Consider the following 16,410-nt stretch of genomic DNA (forward strand, 5'->3'; position numbering starts at 1 on the left):
CTCGCCAAAAGTTGAAATATAAAATTTCGTAATTATTTTCAAATTGCCTTGCCAATGTGAAAGGTTTGCTGTGTATTTCTTTTTTTTAGTGAAGGCAGCCACACGTGCAACGGTCGAAAAAGAACATAATGATAAAAATTTTTGCAGCACCATGCCAATGCGAAAGGTTTGCTGTGTATTTCTTTTTTTTTTTTTTTTGTTTAGTGAAGGCAGCCACACATGCAACGGTCAAAAAAGAACATAGGTAATGTTAAAAATTTGTGTCGGACCATGTTGATAGAAGTAAGCGTGGACAGAAAACAATAACCAGAAAAATATTTACTGTTTCTCATTTCCATTTGATGCATTGACTTCTGGTACAGTCGATTTTTATGTTTTCAACTTCGGCACATGTAATACCATTTTTGGCATTCAAAATAATCTATCACTGCTAGTGAAAATTATTTGAGCTTAATTGCTGCAATACAATTAGCAGGTGAATGAACAGTACGGGATAATAAATGTGTTAACAAAGCCTTGGTTCGTTGTGTCGTCTTAATAAATCCCCTCCTCCCCTCCCCTCCCCCCCTCTGCCCCGCGTGTCCCCCATTTCACTAGCAGGGAGGTGGTCACCCTACGTGGTCTGTCAAACTGGAGTGACCTGCAGCAGAGCAAGCACCTGCCACGTCCACAACCGGTGCTGCGACACTGCCAAGATCACGGCCAGCGACGGTGTGACACTTTTATGACGTCGTCGGGCAGAAATTGAAGGAATATCTTTTTGGACGCAGTAAACGCGCGTGCCGGACACACGTCTGAGGTGCCTTAGGCCTGCGCCCTGCTGGCACAAACCTGCAGCGGGGTTGTCGCACGTGCAGAAACACTACAGCTCCCGGGACGTATGGCAACAGCGGTGGCACAAAGAAACTGGCTGGCAAGATCGGTCTATTGTCATAGAAACGTCGGACACCGAAAACAAGGACCTGAAGATGCGAGCGAGGGGAACAAACAGGGGCATAGGTAGGTGAAGAAATACAAAGCAACCATTAGTGGGGTGTGTGCGGAGAACTCGGAAGGAGATCACAACCACCGGGATCAACTGCTGCACAGAATGGCCTGTCAACATGTCGGCAAGTTTGGATAATAACTGGAAAGCAATTCTTTCGTAATCAACATTGCGAGGATTGTGTGCTCGACAGCGGTAACAATAGCAAGAGACAAACGTGCAGTCGGTCAATTCTAATCATGTTCTATATGAAGCAAGCCTCTTAATATCTTGCAGTTCATTTTACCTAGTCTAATCTGATGCATCCTGACCAGACTTAACATAATGTGAACACAATTGGATCGATCAGCGGCCAGAGAGAAGTGAATTGATAAAATTGGATACCTCTCGCACAAGGGCTGGAAAAGCACAACCCACCACCCAAAATTAAAGAAGTAATAATAATAAAAATGTATAAGAAACAACGCACTTATGAAAAGCTAAGGAAAAGTATTCATACCTCCAAAGTAGTTGACGTGTAAACAGGCTTCCCATTACCGCTCAAAAATGAAGCAAAAAGCTCGAAAACAGGAAGCAAATCTCATCAATGCATAAAAAGGACTGTTAAAAGAGAAAAAGTGACAACTCAACAACAAGGATGCGACTCTAAAATATTGACCAAGAAAGAGATGGTCCCGCCGGACTTTCTGTGCCATGCACGCCTGGTGAGATTCGCGTGAAAAAAATGAGGAGATTGTAATTCCCAGACTAAGGACAGACTTGAATGCTTTCCGAGTAAGAAATGCAGCATGGAGGCAAAGTCTTCACGTGACGGTCCGGTACAAGATGGAAGCCCATCTTTCACTGGTCGGCTAGAACCTAACACCGCAGTATCAGATCTCTCAATGCACTGCGTGAAAACAATGCACCCTAATCACAAAACTTGATAAACGCTGCATGAAAAAAACACCAGTCAACGTAGTTACTTCGACCTAACGGCTTGTGATTTTACTCAAGCTGGCAAAGGTGGCGCTTTCGCACATTTGTCTTCGACTGTGCTCAAGTACAGCATTCCCTCGTAGCCTGTTATGACAGGAGAACGCATTGGAACACTGGTGTCATCTATTAGGTAGCCCTAGAACCCTTTCGATCGGCGTATACGTATATATATTTTTTTAATCTTTTTACGCAATTTTTTTTTATTGTGGGCTTGAAATGATTCTGACATTGTTACGAGTAACCATTTCTCAAACATAGTGTGATTTGATCTTACAAGTACTGCAAAACCTTCAGTCTAGTTGACAATGTAAGGTACTCCTTAGGTGAGGACACACAGCACTTCAAACGCTGCAACGCGATCGACCAGATAGAGTCTTACTGGCACACGTCCAATTACTTGCCTATGCCAACAGCGTCTCTGCCAACCAAACAACGCAACTGAGAAAAAAAAAAAGGAGTGTCTTGTTGCTATGGCACCTGAGGGCACATGTTTTCCGCTCGGCACGCCAGTTCCGACCTCGACAAGCGCCGGCTTGAACACCGTGCCAGAGATCCCTCCGCTTCAACGTGAAAATAAAACTGTTCTTGCTGCCACTGAGGCACGAAACCAGGGCGAACGACAAAGCTGCGCCTAAGCAACACACGTAGGGTGAGTGCCAAGTGTCACGTGATGCAGCACTTTAAAAACGAGTGTCACCCATAGAGAAGCATGGAAAACCTGGCCCATGAAACGTTACCCATGTACTAGTCTGTTTCACAATAACTTGGCAAACTGTGGAGGCTGCGGCCCCAGCCACCTGATAAGAGCGCCAGAGCAAGGTAGCAATAACACCCCATGGCCAAGGCCAGGGGGCCTTGTTACCGCCACAGCACTCCGCAACAAATGTAGTTCTAGGAACAAATGAAGAATAAGGAATAAATAATCACGAATTTATGAGTCAATCACTTTTAGACCAAAAATGTGACGACATCCGGATTCACACCTGACTTTTTTTTCCTTGTAGCGCTGTGCCCGTTGGCGGTCATAACCGTGTAATCGATTGTTTCTACACAAAACATTGCACTGGGCCCTGGCATTAGCACCCATCACAGATTCGCGGGTAAATTGAGCATATATGGTTGTCGAATGAACTGTTATCAAAGAGCTCGCTATTCTAGCAGATGGAAATTTTGCGGAAGTGGACATTCATCCGAAGTTCGTTGGTTTTGCAGCAGGTGACTATTGGCCAGCAAACAGCCGGTTTCTCCGGGCCTCGCATTCGGCGCAATGTCACACACGCCCTGTGACGTGGTGTCGCGTGCCTCGCTCCGACACTCTCATTGGGTTGTACTGGCCGCAACTTCTAGCAACGCAATCGACCAGGTAAAGTCCTATTGGCACAAGCCCAAGTAGCCAGCCTATGCTGATGTATAGACCAACATGCGGCCCTGACGTCACGCAGCTGCGGTGGCGCCGTCAACGGCATTGCGCATGCGCAGACGCTTCACTTCATGCGAATTCGGTTTCTGCACATGCGCAGTGCCCACACTTGGTGTGGGCAAATTCGGGCTTGTTTGTAAACACTGTGTCGGTCTATAGACGCTCATCGAGAGTCGTCTGGTGGCACCACGTGCAACCATGGCGAGGAGAGGATTTTATGTGGCAGCTGCGACGTGCGTACTGTCCATGCCAATAGATTTCACACCCTGGTCTAGTTACACGCAGTTCCAAGGCTACCCAATGGACGATGCCAGTGTGTCGGCCAGTTTTCTCGTCGTAAGCAGCTGCAAGAGAATGCAACACATTTAGATGCAAATGTAGGGATCAGTCTTGAGATTAGTTAGTATTTATGCGCTTCGTCTGTTCGAATCGCTACACAGCCCTCTCTGCTCAACTAGTCAATGCAATATTAGCCTCATGTAGGTGGGAAAAACAGCTCCTCAGTCAACACAGCCACCCAAACGAAAGAGGACTTAAAAAAGTTTCCGGCGACGGGTACCAACTTGTGTCTCACCTTTCCTTACGCGGGTCCTTTTGTGCACCCGACACGCGACAGTGACATGGTAACAGAAGGGAGCTAGTGCGCCGGTCCGGACAAAGAGCGCAGGCCCGTTGACAAGGTTTCCCTCCTTGTGTGCAACGAAGAACCGTCTTTGAAACTTTGCAGGGCGAACACTGTCGGGTTGCGACGAGCGACTTCGCAGACGTGGTTCATCTGACCTTGTCTTCCGACGGGTCGTGATGAAGCGACCACACGTACAGTTGCTGGTCGTCAAAGTCCCAGTAGGCAGTCATGTGGAAGCCGATGTTGCACAGGACCAGGATGTATTCGGCCAGGGCAAAGAATGTGTACACTGCACACGAGAGAACAGGTGGTAACACGGTCAGAGGTCGGCAGTTGGTCAAGAAGTGCGGCGCTCGCGACGTCAGCCCAATGACGTGCTCTCTCGGTTTTCTCGGGGATGTGTGTGAAAGTAGCGTGTTAGATAAAACCTGTGTACTACCCTTTTGCAGTGTACTCTCTGTAAAAAAACTCAGTAGCGTATTTCATCCATGTGATCCAATCATTTCGCCACTTTTAGCTGCTACAGGTGGTAAAGTCATCATTGGTGTGTGCAGTGCCAACTTTTTTATGCTACGCTGTCGAGACTAGTGTAGTTTTCACATTGCCTTGCACCTCGTTTGCATGTGCCGTTACACAAAGGAGATGCCAAGGAAAGCCAAGCAATCACGCAAGCAGCTTAGACGGCATTAGAGCACCATAGAAAACAACAGCCTCGATTTGGCACAGAAAAGTTGACCTTGACAAAAGGTACACATTTTCAGTTACCACTGTTGCTCTCATCTCAACTAATGCAAGGACAGAGATTTTGACGGACTTATGCCTCGTTGACATTTACCCAATAAGCCACGAATATTTCTACTAAATTGACAGAGCGTGGAATAACACGACGCACACAAGGTAACACCCGATAGATGGACAGGCGAATGGGTACAATGATTTCTTTGGACCAGATGGCAGCTCGCGCCACCTATGCTCCGCTTTACTTTAAGACGAATTGCGGAGGACGCTACGTGCCATTGGAGCCAATCCAGTGCCGTTTGAGCATAACGTGGCCTTCAGGTGGGTGTAGTGATGCGCTGGGTGCGTAGTCATGTGACACATTCACAGCACTAGATTGGTTGGGATTGCTCTCAGCGTCCGCTGCGATCCGTCGTACTGCGAGACTTAGTAGAGACAATTTATTACCACGAGCCAGAGAGACCAAGTGCAGTAACACCCTGGGAATATCAAAGGCTCCTCCCCACTGTCGCCAAGTGAAAATATCACCACCCCCAACAACTTACCTCCAGGCTCACAGTACCAGTTGTGACGCAGGAAGAAGTAGGTAGCCAGCAGGGAGCAGAAAACACTGGTGATCATCAGCTGCTTCTTGGTGCGTAGGGACTTCCTCTCCTACTCGGTGAGTAACGCAAGGAAAGTGCACCAAGTGTTAAGCTTTTGCACCTGGCCGAAATAGGGCACAACTCGCAGTCTTACCGCTTGTGACAGCATGTGCTTGAAGGCCACGGTGGGGATGAAACAAGAAACCAGCATGTACAAGAGTGCAGAGACCACGAATGTCACAAACATCTTCCGGTGGATGACTGCAAGAGAAAATTGCATCATCACATGTAAGCCACTTGCAAACACCGATAATGTTAAAAGAGACCTTTCCAGAAAATCCCACCAGGCCTCGTCAATATACATTGCACTGCGCGGAGCGTGGAATTGTGGGGTTGCTTGGGCAGAGTTCAACACTCTGCAAGTCCTGGAAGTGGCTTAATTCCTTCTTTCTTATTACTGCGAGTTAAGAACACAAAAACAAAGCAAACGCATCACATAGCTCATGTGCACCGTTTTGCTATCGTCCTGGTTTCTTTGCATTCAGAAATTCCGAAATGGGTGGCACTGCAAATTTTTGGAATGGCTTATTGGTACACGATTTTCCTGTAAACTGGCGATAACACGTGAAAATCTCCACTCCAGAATGATTGAAATTATCAAAGAAAAAATTAGTTAAAAAAATGAAAGATGTTTACGACACCCTGTAAAGCCGAGGAAGGAAGGACGTATACCCGTCCTCCCTGCTACCCCTCCTCCTCGTCCTCCCCTTTCCTTCGCTTCCCCCTCCTGCTCCACCACAGCCTCCTCCCACTTTTCCTCTCCACGCATTACATCAATGGGAAATGTCCCATAATGCATTGCGCAGGACCCTCGTGACGTCACGTGTGATGTCACGAGTGTCCCGCGCGGTGCGTTATGGGACATTTCCCATAATGCACCGCGCAGTTAGGTTGACGGCGACAGCGACGCTGCTCAAGCCGGAAACGGGCGCCTAAGAGCTGCGCTCTAAAAAGAAATCACAAATTTCATCTCATCAGTGCGTTTTCTGTCTTTTTCCGTGAGGTAGCACGCATGAACAGGTGGTATCCAAGTGGAGACGAGAGTCCATCAAAAAAGTGAACGAAAGGAATGGAAGACACCTGCACCTAATTCTGCGCCATTAGTCCGCTTGGTTTAGTTTTTCCTTAGTCTCGAGTTTCCCAACCCTAACTCCCACCAGCTTTTCTACCTTATTACTGTATTTAAGAATTGATACCCATCCCACGTATGATGGATGTGAAGATCTTACTCTAAGCACTACGCTTGGCACCAACTTTTTTTGTGCCACACTGTCAAAGCTAGTGTAGTATCCACAGTGCTGTCGAAGCCACTTGCGCAAGCACACACGATTGAGCCACAAAGCGAGGCCAATGCTGTGCAATGCTGCAGCATCGTGTAAACTAGGCCAGCCTCGACAATGTAAAACATAAAAGTTAACGCCAAAATAATTCGTTCATGAAGTAAAAAAGAAAAATTGGTGGTCCCTCGCCATGTTTTGCACATTAATTGCGGCGACAGCAGAGGGCTGTACACAGTTATGCTGCTACATTTAAATTTAACAAAATTAGGTCCTGCTTAATAGACCCGTTGCAAAACGTACAGCGCCACGATGGCAGGGAAGTAAGGGAACCTTCAGTACAGATTGCGCGCTTTCTCGCCAGCAGCCGTCCCGCCCATCCTCCGGAACGTCGTATGTCGTTGTGCCGTACTCTATCTGTGGCGGTGTAAACGCATCGTGATAGGTGAAGCTATTCACTTATTTGAATACGGGATTCGTCGTAACTTACCTTCACGTCATGTCACCGAATCCATTTATTTTTCACTGCAACCGTGGCAGGGTTCGACTATGTTCGACAAAGCATTAATGCAGCAGACGATGGGTCCGGTACGAAGGAGAGAGATGATAAAGGTGCAGCTTCGCAAGATAGCCAACGCAATACCCCCTCTCTCATTTCCTTGCACTTGTCCAACACCGCCTAGAAGACGAGGCGGTAGTGCTGACATTTTTGCGTCACCAGCGAAGGCCAACGCTGGACACAGATTGGAAGCAAGTACTGCATCGGCACTCGGCTTGGAGTCACGGCTGAGTTGAACGGTGACGCAATCGCCGTGTCTGATTTGTGAACAGTGTTGGCCTTCGCTGATGATGACATCTTCATTGGCACTATAGCTTTGTTATCTAGTAGGTGTTGGCTTGTCGCTCGTTTGACTCGGCTCTCGACAGCTCGAACATTGTTGCTTCGGTAACCTGTGCCTGCCTGCTTATGCCATGTGGTAGCGGGAGGAGAGGCAGTGGGAGGGGCGTACCGACGACTCCCAAGAGGGAGCGCACCCAGTTGGGTGCGTGCAAGCTTTTGGGATTTTCACAAAAGGTCTATTTAGCAGACGGTGTTGATGCAACACTGTTACGTCATCTTTTGCACCACGACGTGTCGTGTGAGGTTTACTACCAACAAAGGTACTGACAGAGTAACCAAACGGTTATTTCCACAGTGGCTGTCATAATTCGGTTTGGAACAAGAAACGGTAGCCGTCAAGAACAACACGGCTGGGTTGACACAAGTCGTTGCGCCCAACTGGGTGTGCTCCCTCTTGGGGTTTTACTGAAGCTCATAAACGTGAATATTGCCACATCTCTCTTTCCCCAGAAAGCAGGTGGAACTAGTCCCTGAATCTTGATGGACAAACGATTTGTCTTCCTGCTCTCGTGCGTATGCAAGGCTCGTCTTCCTCTGTGCTGGGGTCAACGCCGGCTTCCCCTGGCATGAGAGCTGTTGCTGGGTCTTCTTCTGGATCCCATGCTGGTTCGTTCGTTGGTTCTTCATCCTCGATGGATGGGGTCTGGACACTCTCTCTTGGAGTTTCTGTCGGGATCACGTGTAGGTGTTCCTGACGAGTTGTCTGGATGTTGTCAAACAATCTCGTGTTGTTTGTTTTGCTCACTATTTGTCCCGTCGTGCCAGGGTCTCTTACCAATACCAAACTTCCTATTCGCGACTCCAGCAAAACAAACACCACCAAGCAGGAAAACGGGGAACCAGCCAAAACAGGTCGATTTGCGCACTTCCGCGTCTCTGGTGGCTTGCACAGACACGTGTTGTCGGCGCGGTGGTGAACGATGTAATTTGAAGAAGGTCCGAAAATTTCTTAAGTTGGCCTGAGTGTTCATTAGTGTGGTGAAGCCTCAGTAGATTGTTTCCTTCCATCACATGTTTAAAAGCCCGTTTACTCGACAACACACAGTCGCGTGCTTTCGATTTTTTGGACGGGGAGGAATCACGGAAAAATGTTTTTATTTCTTGTCTGTCTCGAATTATTCAAAGTGACGACTACTTGGTAACTGATATGTGGTTTCTTTATAAGGATGTAGAACAGTGGACTGAGGACGACAAACGAGGTGTTTCACAGGAGGAACACTAATGTTGCAGTCAAGTGAATGGGAAGGTTCGATAGCTGCTTTTTTTTAGTTTGGTTGTGTTCGATTAGCTTCAAGTTTGAACCACCCATGCCGGTCGGTGCATTGGCTATTCATCTCGGCTGCTTTTCGCTGAAAAAGCCTCTGGACCGCACCGAAGGAGTTGGGCTGATTTTGCAATTACTTGATTGCGGAAAACCTGCTCGCTGCATACGATTAATGAGAGAAATTGTCTGCTTTCAAAAGGTGGGGGACGCTTCTCGCAAAGTTAGAAGCTGTCAAGGCATTATGATCTATCGCGCCTTCCAATATTTATATTACATCCCCGTCGAAGCCAGCAGAAATATAAGTCTACATTGCTCAGGTCGACCAGCCAAAAAAAAAATACTCATTTTTTCCGTTCAGAATTTGAAGTCAAGTTCAGTGCAGATCGGTTCTGCGTGAATCTCCGATGAAGACTCTCTTCAGTTTGTCCGCCTTCGTCTCCGTGCTACCGGCTAGAACCATTTGGCTGAGTTTAAGTATATCTCCCTGTCTGCCAAATATACCTTTATTCAGCAGTTCACTTAATAGCTAGTCAACTAAGCTCATATTTGAACCGAAAGAATATACTAATATTGCTTTAGTGGGACCATAGTACATAATATAATACATAACCCACTCGTCAAAATGACTTCTCGATTGCTACTTAAACCTGAATTGAAATACGAGCATCAGCTGCTTAGTGGGGCGCCAGCGTGTTAACATGCTCCTTGGCTCAAGAAGCGCTTGCTTAATTTTCGTAATTTTCCTGCAGCCTGTGTCGTTGACCGAGCACACGACAAAAGCTCGATTTCGCAGACAGATAAGTTGCATGGTCGAGGCATGCGAGTTAGCTGAAAATTACTCTCGGTCGAACAATTCTTTAGTCATCGCCGCTTTCCTTAGATGGTCAAAACTGATTAGTCTATTACCGTCTCTCCGGAACCCATAGTTTCGGTTTTGAACGAAATCTCAGAAACGAAAGTTTGACATGAAAAGAACAAAAAACACCGGGAAAACAAAACTATGCTCTGCAAGTTTATGTGCACCGGCTACACTTAACCGTCGCAGTTCAAATACCTATAAAATTGGGCATTAAACAAAAGAAAATCTGTTAAATTGAATGCGCCACCCGTTCAGGCGGCCCGGCCAAGACGACGTGACCTGGATCCAGCTGCCATGTTTGGTGGTGGCGCCCCCTACAGGTCACCGGAGTTGCGAATAAGCAGCTCCTTGCAATAGCTTACTTTGTGCTGTTGGTTGTGCCTTTTGGCTTGCTTTCGTTTCTCTTCTTTTTCCTTTCTCTGAAAAAAAAACAAAAAACATGTGGTTGGGCATTTTCAGGAACAGCTGGGATGGTAATAAAGATAGGCAGTGTTGTATGTAGCCGTCATCCCATAAGCAGTTCTGCTGGACTGAATCACAGGGGCCTGGAGTGGTTCTGTATATTCAAAGTCCCAGGTCAGGGTTTTGCCTTCTTCAAGATGTCCTTAGGAACTTTAACCATTTATTCTGCCTCTCCATTGCTTTGGAATTACCAGCTCTGCATTGCTGGTACTTCTTTGTAAATTCTTGAAAAGTTTGGGACGTAAACTGCGGTTCCATGTCTGTCCTGAACACCTCGGGTATCCCATGGCGGGTAAACACAGACTTGAGGTGGGCCACAACCACCTCTGATGTTGTTTGGTGTAGCAGGCATACTTTTATGAACCAAGAGTAGTAATCAACTACTACCAGATAGTTCCTGCCCTTCAGTTCAAATAGATCTGCTGCCACTCGTTGCCATGGATATTCTGGAAGCTCTGAGGCTATCATAGGTTCCACTCTTGGCGTGCACTCTTGGATGCAAATTGTGCAGTTTGCAACCACCTCTTCCAACTCGGTGCTCAATCCTGGCCACCACACTGACCTCCTTGCTCGTTCTCGGCACTTGGATACTCCTTGGTGCCCTGCATGCAACTTGCACAGCACATTCTTCCTCAGTGACTTGGGGATTACAAGTTTATTGTCCTTCACCAGGACGCTGCTTTGTATGGTAAGGCTGTTCCTGTTCTCAAAGCAAGGCGCAATCTCGGGAGGGATGTCGGTCTTGTTCGGCCAGCCCGTTGAGCCGAACTCTCTCAGCTTACAGCACACCAGATCTTTGTTCTGTGCAGCCCGCACCTTCTCCAGGTAATGGCCCGTAGCTGAACATAAGCCTCACTAGCTGAACATATGCCTCTAGCTCCTCTTCCATTTTCTCTGGGGGCTCCATAGGGGACCTGGACAGAGCATCTGCCGTCCATAACCCTTTCCAAGGCACATGCTTTATGGAGTAGTCGAAGCGCATGAGCCTCAGCTTGAACCTTTGTATGCATGCAGGATTGGCATATGCAACTCACAGTCTCCCAACAGTGTGACAAGGGGTCGATGGCCTGTTTGCAGATGGAACTTTGTTTGTATCAGGAATTTTTCAAACCGTTTGCATGCCCCTGTGACTGCATAAGCCTTTTTGTCTATTTGTGCATAACTTCCTTCTGTCTCACTAAGACCTTTGGATACAAAAGCAACCGGACGCACAAGCCCTTGTCCATCTTTTTGCAACAGCACTGCAGCTAGTTTGTAGGACGAGGCATCTGCTGACGCTATCAGAACAGAGCATGTTCCAAAACTTGCAGGAGCGTCAACAACAAGAGGAGGGCTGTTCACCTTTGTATCGCTCACGGGTGTACCTAAGGCAGTAGCACAAGACTACCAAACTGCAACCTGCCTTTCGATTTAAAGTGCGTTCCATTTCTCTTTTCGGGGTGTGCTCGTGTGACCGGCAGGGAGTTGGGAGGGAGCCGCGAGCAGCACTGTAACATGGCAAGAGCCGCATACGGCTCGCGAGCCGCAGCTTGGCCACCCCTGGTTTAGTGTCTTTCTCTATGCTGCTGTTTTTTTTCCCACCTTTAATGCACCTAGTGTCCATCTGTCTGGTGAAGCCACTTCCTCTTCCGCGGTGACCTCCCGCAGAGATTTCTTGTAGCACATCTTTTGCCAGTGACCTCTCTTGCTACAGGAGTGGCACTTGGATGTGGATGCTGGGCAGCTATTTCTTTTGCGAAACCCTTGGCCGCCGCATCTCGTGCAACCGTGGGCTGACCTGTGCGGCGACTTTTTTCGTCCCGCAGTATCATTTGCTGCGTGCCCGGAACTGAAACGGCCTTTGCTGGAAGCTTTCTGCAGAGCGTCTACAGATGACAGCTCCTCCGTTTGGTTTTCCTGACACACGAGCGCCTGCTGTCTTTGTACGGCTTCCTTCTGTCTCGCCTTCTGTACCGCCGTCTCTAAGGCGAGCTCTGAACCACTTTGCAAGGTCTCGGACAGCTTCGCGTCTTGCAGGTTACGCACCAATTCGTCCTAAGTGCTCCGTAACCGCAGTGAGCCACCAGTTTGTGCAGGGCTGTCACGAATGCCTCAACTGTTTCGCCCGGCTCTTGGGACTGCTGGTGAGATCTTGCTGGCTCATACATGTTGTTTCTTTTCCCCACACAGTGGCCTTGGAACACCTCATCACCTCGTCAAAGTGCACCTTCTCTTCCTCTGACAGCGTCCCTGCTGCCAGTACATCCTCCGTGTCTCCGCCCAGGCATTAGATCAAAGCGTCCACTTGAGCTGGCCTGTCTTCCTTGATAAGCCGCGATAATCTCCTGTACCTCATGAAGCGGCGAGACCATGCTGCCCACTCTTCTGGGCGCTTGAAGTCGAACTGCGTTGGTGGCGAAAAACTGAAATTAGGCTTGTCTGGCCGTTCCTCTTGTTGCTCTTCGGCCGCCATCTTGTCTTCTCCGACACACCAAGAACGTTTTCTCAGCTCTCTTCAGCCATACTTCTTTTATAAATGGCCGTCCCTGGTCTTCTACCTTTGTGGCTGTCCGTACCCCACTTCTGACACAATGTCGTAATTCATCCTGAACCAAGAAACGGTAATCCAAACAACACGGGTGGGTTGACACAAGTCGGCACGCCCCCCTTCCGGGATTTTATTGAAGCTCATAAATGTGAATACTGCCACAGTGGCGGCGTCCTCTAGGACGATGTTGAGCCTGGTAGCACTGTCCCACATCTTCGCGACAGCATTTATGATGTTTAGGCTACCGCGGGTCGGTTCAATGAAACATACCATCGTTCGAAAGGATCACTGCACATACGACATTGTGACTTAGCACAACGCTAAATTCCCGCTGAATTTAGTAGAGACATTTTCCAGCTAAATTTAGAGGAAAAATTGTGACGTCGCAGTGTCACGTGACACTAATTTCTTACTAAAGTTTGCGGAGAAATTTTTCCACTAAATTTAGCGGGCCACAAACTGCACACAGATGCACTTCGAAATCTGCCGCAAAGCCTCACCAACAACGATTGACGCCGCAAAAGCATTTTTTGTGCTTTAGGCCCGCTTCAGACGGAGAAATTTCACCCAGCAACTCGACGTCGCAACACCAGCAACACGGGCCGTCCCTATCACACGCAGCAACCGAATTGCTCCGACTTGCCATCATCATCATTAAGTTTGATTTTTCTTTCACTATTTAAACGCCCAGCTACGCACTAAAAACCTGTTCTTATTTGTTTGAACGGCGTTGACAATATTAACTCATTTTTCTGAAAATGATTATTTCCAAAAGCGATCCATTTCAAACCAGAATTAAGTCTTTAGCTGTCATCATCACCACCACAGGGGTGCCACGTGAAAACATTGCGTCCCTGATTGGCTGCAGCCGCTTCAAATGTCTTCGAATTGCTCCGAGTTGCTCGCTTGTTCGAGCCAGACCCGATCTCAGCAATTCGCGTCTATCTAGGGAAAGCAAGGGAACAACCCGCCAGCAACCTCAAAACTGCTGGAAAAGTTGCCCCGTTTGAAGTGGGCCTTAGTGACTGCCAGCTACTGGTTAATTTAGTTGGTAGAGCGCTCCACTTGTTTTAGAAAGGACCCGGGATCGAATCCCGGACCGGGTGGATTTTTTCGGCAGCCACCAGTCGCCAACAGAGCGAGAGTTGTACTCATTTTTGGGCGGAAGTCAATTCATTCTTACGTGGTCTTTCCAAATAAAGCAGACGGAACCGCTTCGTAAAACGGGCGCACTCACGATAGCTTTCGCTCGATGAGACGTTGGTTAGACCTAACAGGCAGAAGTTCTCGACGACGTTCAGCCAGAACGCGGTGGACGCGAGGAACTGGTACCTCGGCATGTCAGCCAGCATGGCGGCGTAGTAACGGCGGTACATGAAGCTGACCAGCAGCCTGGGAGCCGCATGGAGCCCAATGCCAGTGCGCCAGATGTACCGCTGGGGCATGTAACTCCCGGTCGCCGCACTGATGGACGGGAGTAGGTTGGCTACCTGGAGAAAGCAAATCGCCCGGCTTACGGGGGGGGTGTCTTGAAACAAAAAAATCACAAGAAAAGTTATGTTTTACGAATGAAGAAATAACGGCGAATATACGAGCGAGCTGGTGTACTCTCGACGTCTCGCAAACCCCAGGCCAGGGGCAAAAAACGTAAAGCCCTTCCACTTCACATGAAGATGGAGGACCAGCGAAGCTGTCATCTTTACGTCTAGGATGATGCCTAGAGGACGACGTCCAGGACGACCTCAAGGACAACTTCTTAGACGACCTTAAAGACAACGCCTAAGACAACCTCGAGGACGACGCCTAGGATGACCTCAGGAATGATGTCTAGGACCACTTCAAGGACGACGTCTAGAACGACCTCAAGGATGACCTCTAGGACGACCTCAAGGAGGACTTCTAGGATGACCTCAAGGACAACTTCTCAGACGACCTTAAAGACGACGTTTAGGACAACCTCAAGGACGACGTCCAGGACAACCTCAAGGACAACGTCTAGGACAACCTCAAGGACGGCATAGAGGAAGACGCCTAGAGAAATTCAGCCTTTCCACTCTAAGTAAAACCAGAGTGGAAAGGTTGAAAAGGTTGCCGCCATCGCTCATAGATGGCGGTAGCTGTCTGGAGTTTTGTGTCGACACGCTGCTTGTCCGCGGACTCGATACTGGGGAAACTAGCCCTTAACAAGCGACGACCGTTGTATGTATCGACCCTCTTTTTGTCCCCGATCACAGGTTTTCAAGTAGAAGCACGTAGCTTCCACTTGTAGGGATGAAAAGCCTTTCTTTCTCCTCCTTTTGCCTGGAGCCCATACATTTCACTGTCATCTTAAGCGCGAATGAAGAATACCGACATCAATTTCGTTGCGTGTGCCCGTGCACAGCGGCGGCTGCTGGCTCGTGGAAAGATTGTGCACCATTTATAATGGACACTTAAATATTTGGTTCAGCACACCTTTAAAATAACTCTTTTTGTCGATTAAGTCACAGAAAACATGAAAGTGCTACACTCGGGAAGTAAATGTTTACAGTTACATTGATTCAAAATTTCATATCCATGCTATTTGTAAGCATGTTTTGAAAAGCTTTCCGTTTTATCAGTTAATTTTTTCATTACAACTAAAACTTTCATCTACAATATTTTAGGATCTAGAACCTGAACCTGAATATAGTTTTCAGGGTTTAATACCTTTTAGATTAGATAGTGTAACATTCTAAAAAAATTTAACTAAAAAATTTTCTAATTGGCAAAGACTTCAATGGCTCAATTCGAATAATCAGCAAAAAAAAAAAAAAAAAGCTTTCATTCGTGAAAATTTCTGGAATGTTGCTGAAATTATCACAATGCATTTCTTGCACACTCTACTGTTTGTAAAAGATTAGAACATTCTGACATGCTTTGTGCCATATTTTTTATGGGGGTATTATAAAAAAGTTGAACAGAAACATGTGATAAAGTTGAGGTTTTCTTGGAAACTATAAAGACAGTCAAGATTGTGCTTATGTTTGTGCTTTGCACAAGGACTTATTGTAGATGTAAAAATTTGATATAAATTAGATCAGAAATCACAGAAAAATGTTCAAGTCCAGGGTCTTCCCTTAAAGCAGTGGTCGGCAACCAGCGGTAATATCATACGGCCCTCAGCCTCCCGGTAACCCCCCTCCCCCCTACGCATGTCAACTAAAGAAAAAAAATATATAGTTGACTAATTCGCTGCCCGTCTGCGAGCAGACTTTTTCACGAATGAAGTGCATAAAATCTAACTTCCGCTCACGAGTGACTGACGTAGTTTGGCGAGCGCAGTTCAACACCAAAAGTCTCACTGAGAGGAGTCTCTAGGTTTTCGTGGAAATGTCGTATCTCATGTTGTTTGTCATAAAGAAACCGTTCATTTTCGATTTGTGTACGTCAATGTAAGTTCGTGCAAGTGCTTTTTTTATTATTTTAACCCCCCTCTCCCCGCTGCTTGCCGTCCGGCCCGTTCCGCCTAGGCATCACGGCGACTCGGCCCGCTTCGCCAAAAGGTTGCCGACCACTGCCTTAAAGGATAACAGCAAAAAAAAAAAAATAAGTTTTTTTTAAACAGCCTATTTAGGACAAGCATGTCACAAAACAAATCTTCCGCGAAAAAACAAATTTTTTCTAGCAATATTTACGCCGCAGGACGTAATTTAGTCGGAGTCACAACTTTTCAGAATTTGAAACTCCCGCTCTTTCGACGCGCGCGGAG

The 16,410-nt window shown here is 47.4% G+C and overlaps 1 protein-coding gene across 2 annotated transcripts in view; it reads right to left on the reverse strand.

Moving 5' to 3' along the window:
* Positions 1–300: 300 nt before the first annotated feature.
* LOC115320391 (post-GPI attachment to proteins factor 2-like) overlaps positions 301–16,410 on the reverse strand; it is a 31,588-nt gene continuing 15,478 nt past the window's right edge. Inside the window, exons 2-6 of one of the 2 annotated variants that reach the window (XM_040207277.3) lie at positions 13,918–14,170; positions 10,054–10,110; positions 5,485–5,591; positions 5,292–5,400; positions 301–4,297 (exon numbers count right to left, since the gene is read on the reverse strand). In XM_040207277.3, the coding sequence (XP_040063211.1) occupies positions 4,155–4,297; positions 5,292–5,400; positions 5,485–5,591; positions 10,054–10,110; positions 13,918–14,170 (669 nt within the window). In that variant the 3' untranslated portion in view covers positions 301–4,154. The remainder of the gene's footprint in view (positions 4,298–5,291; positions 5,401–5,484; positions 5,592–10,053; positions 10,111–13,917; positions 14,171–16,410) is intronic. The other variant, XM_029980514.4, reaches the window with a different exon arrangement.

Source organism: Ixodes scapularis, unplaced genomic scaffold (assembly GCF_016920785.2).
Source record: "Ixodes scapularis isolate PalLabHiFi unplaced genomic scaffold, ASM1692078v2 PGA_scaffold13__105_contigs__length_92229423, whole genome shotgun sequence".
In the NCBI taxonomy this organism is placed as follows: domain Eukaryota; kingdom Metazoa; phylum Arthropoda; class Arachnida; order Ixodida; family Ixodidae; genus Ixodes; species Ixodes scapularis.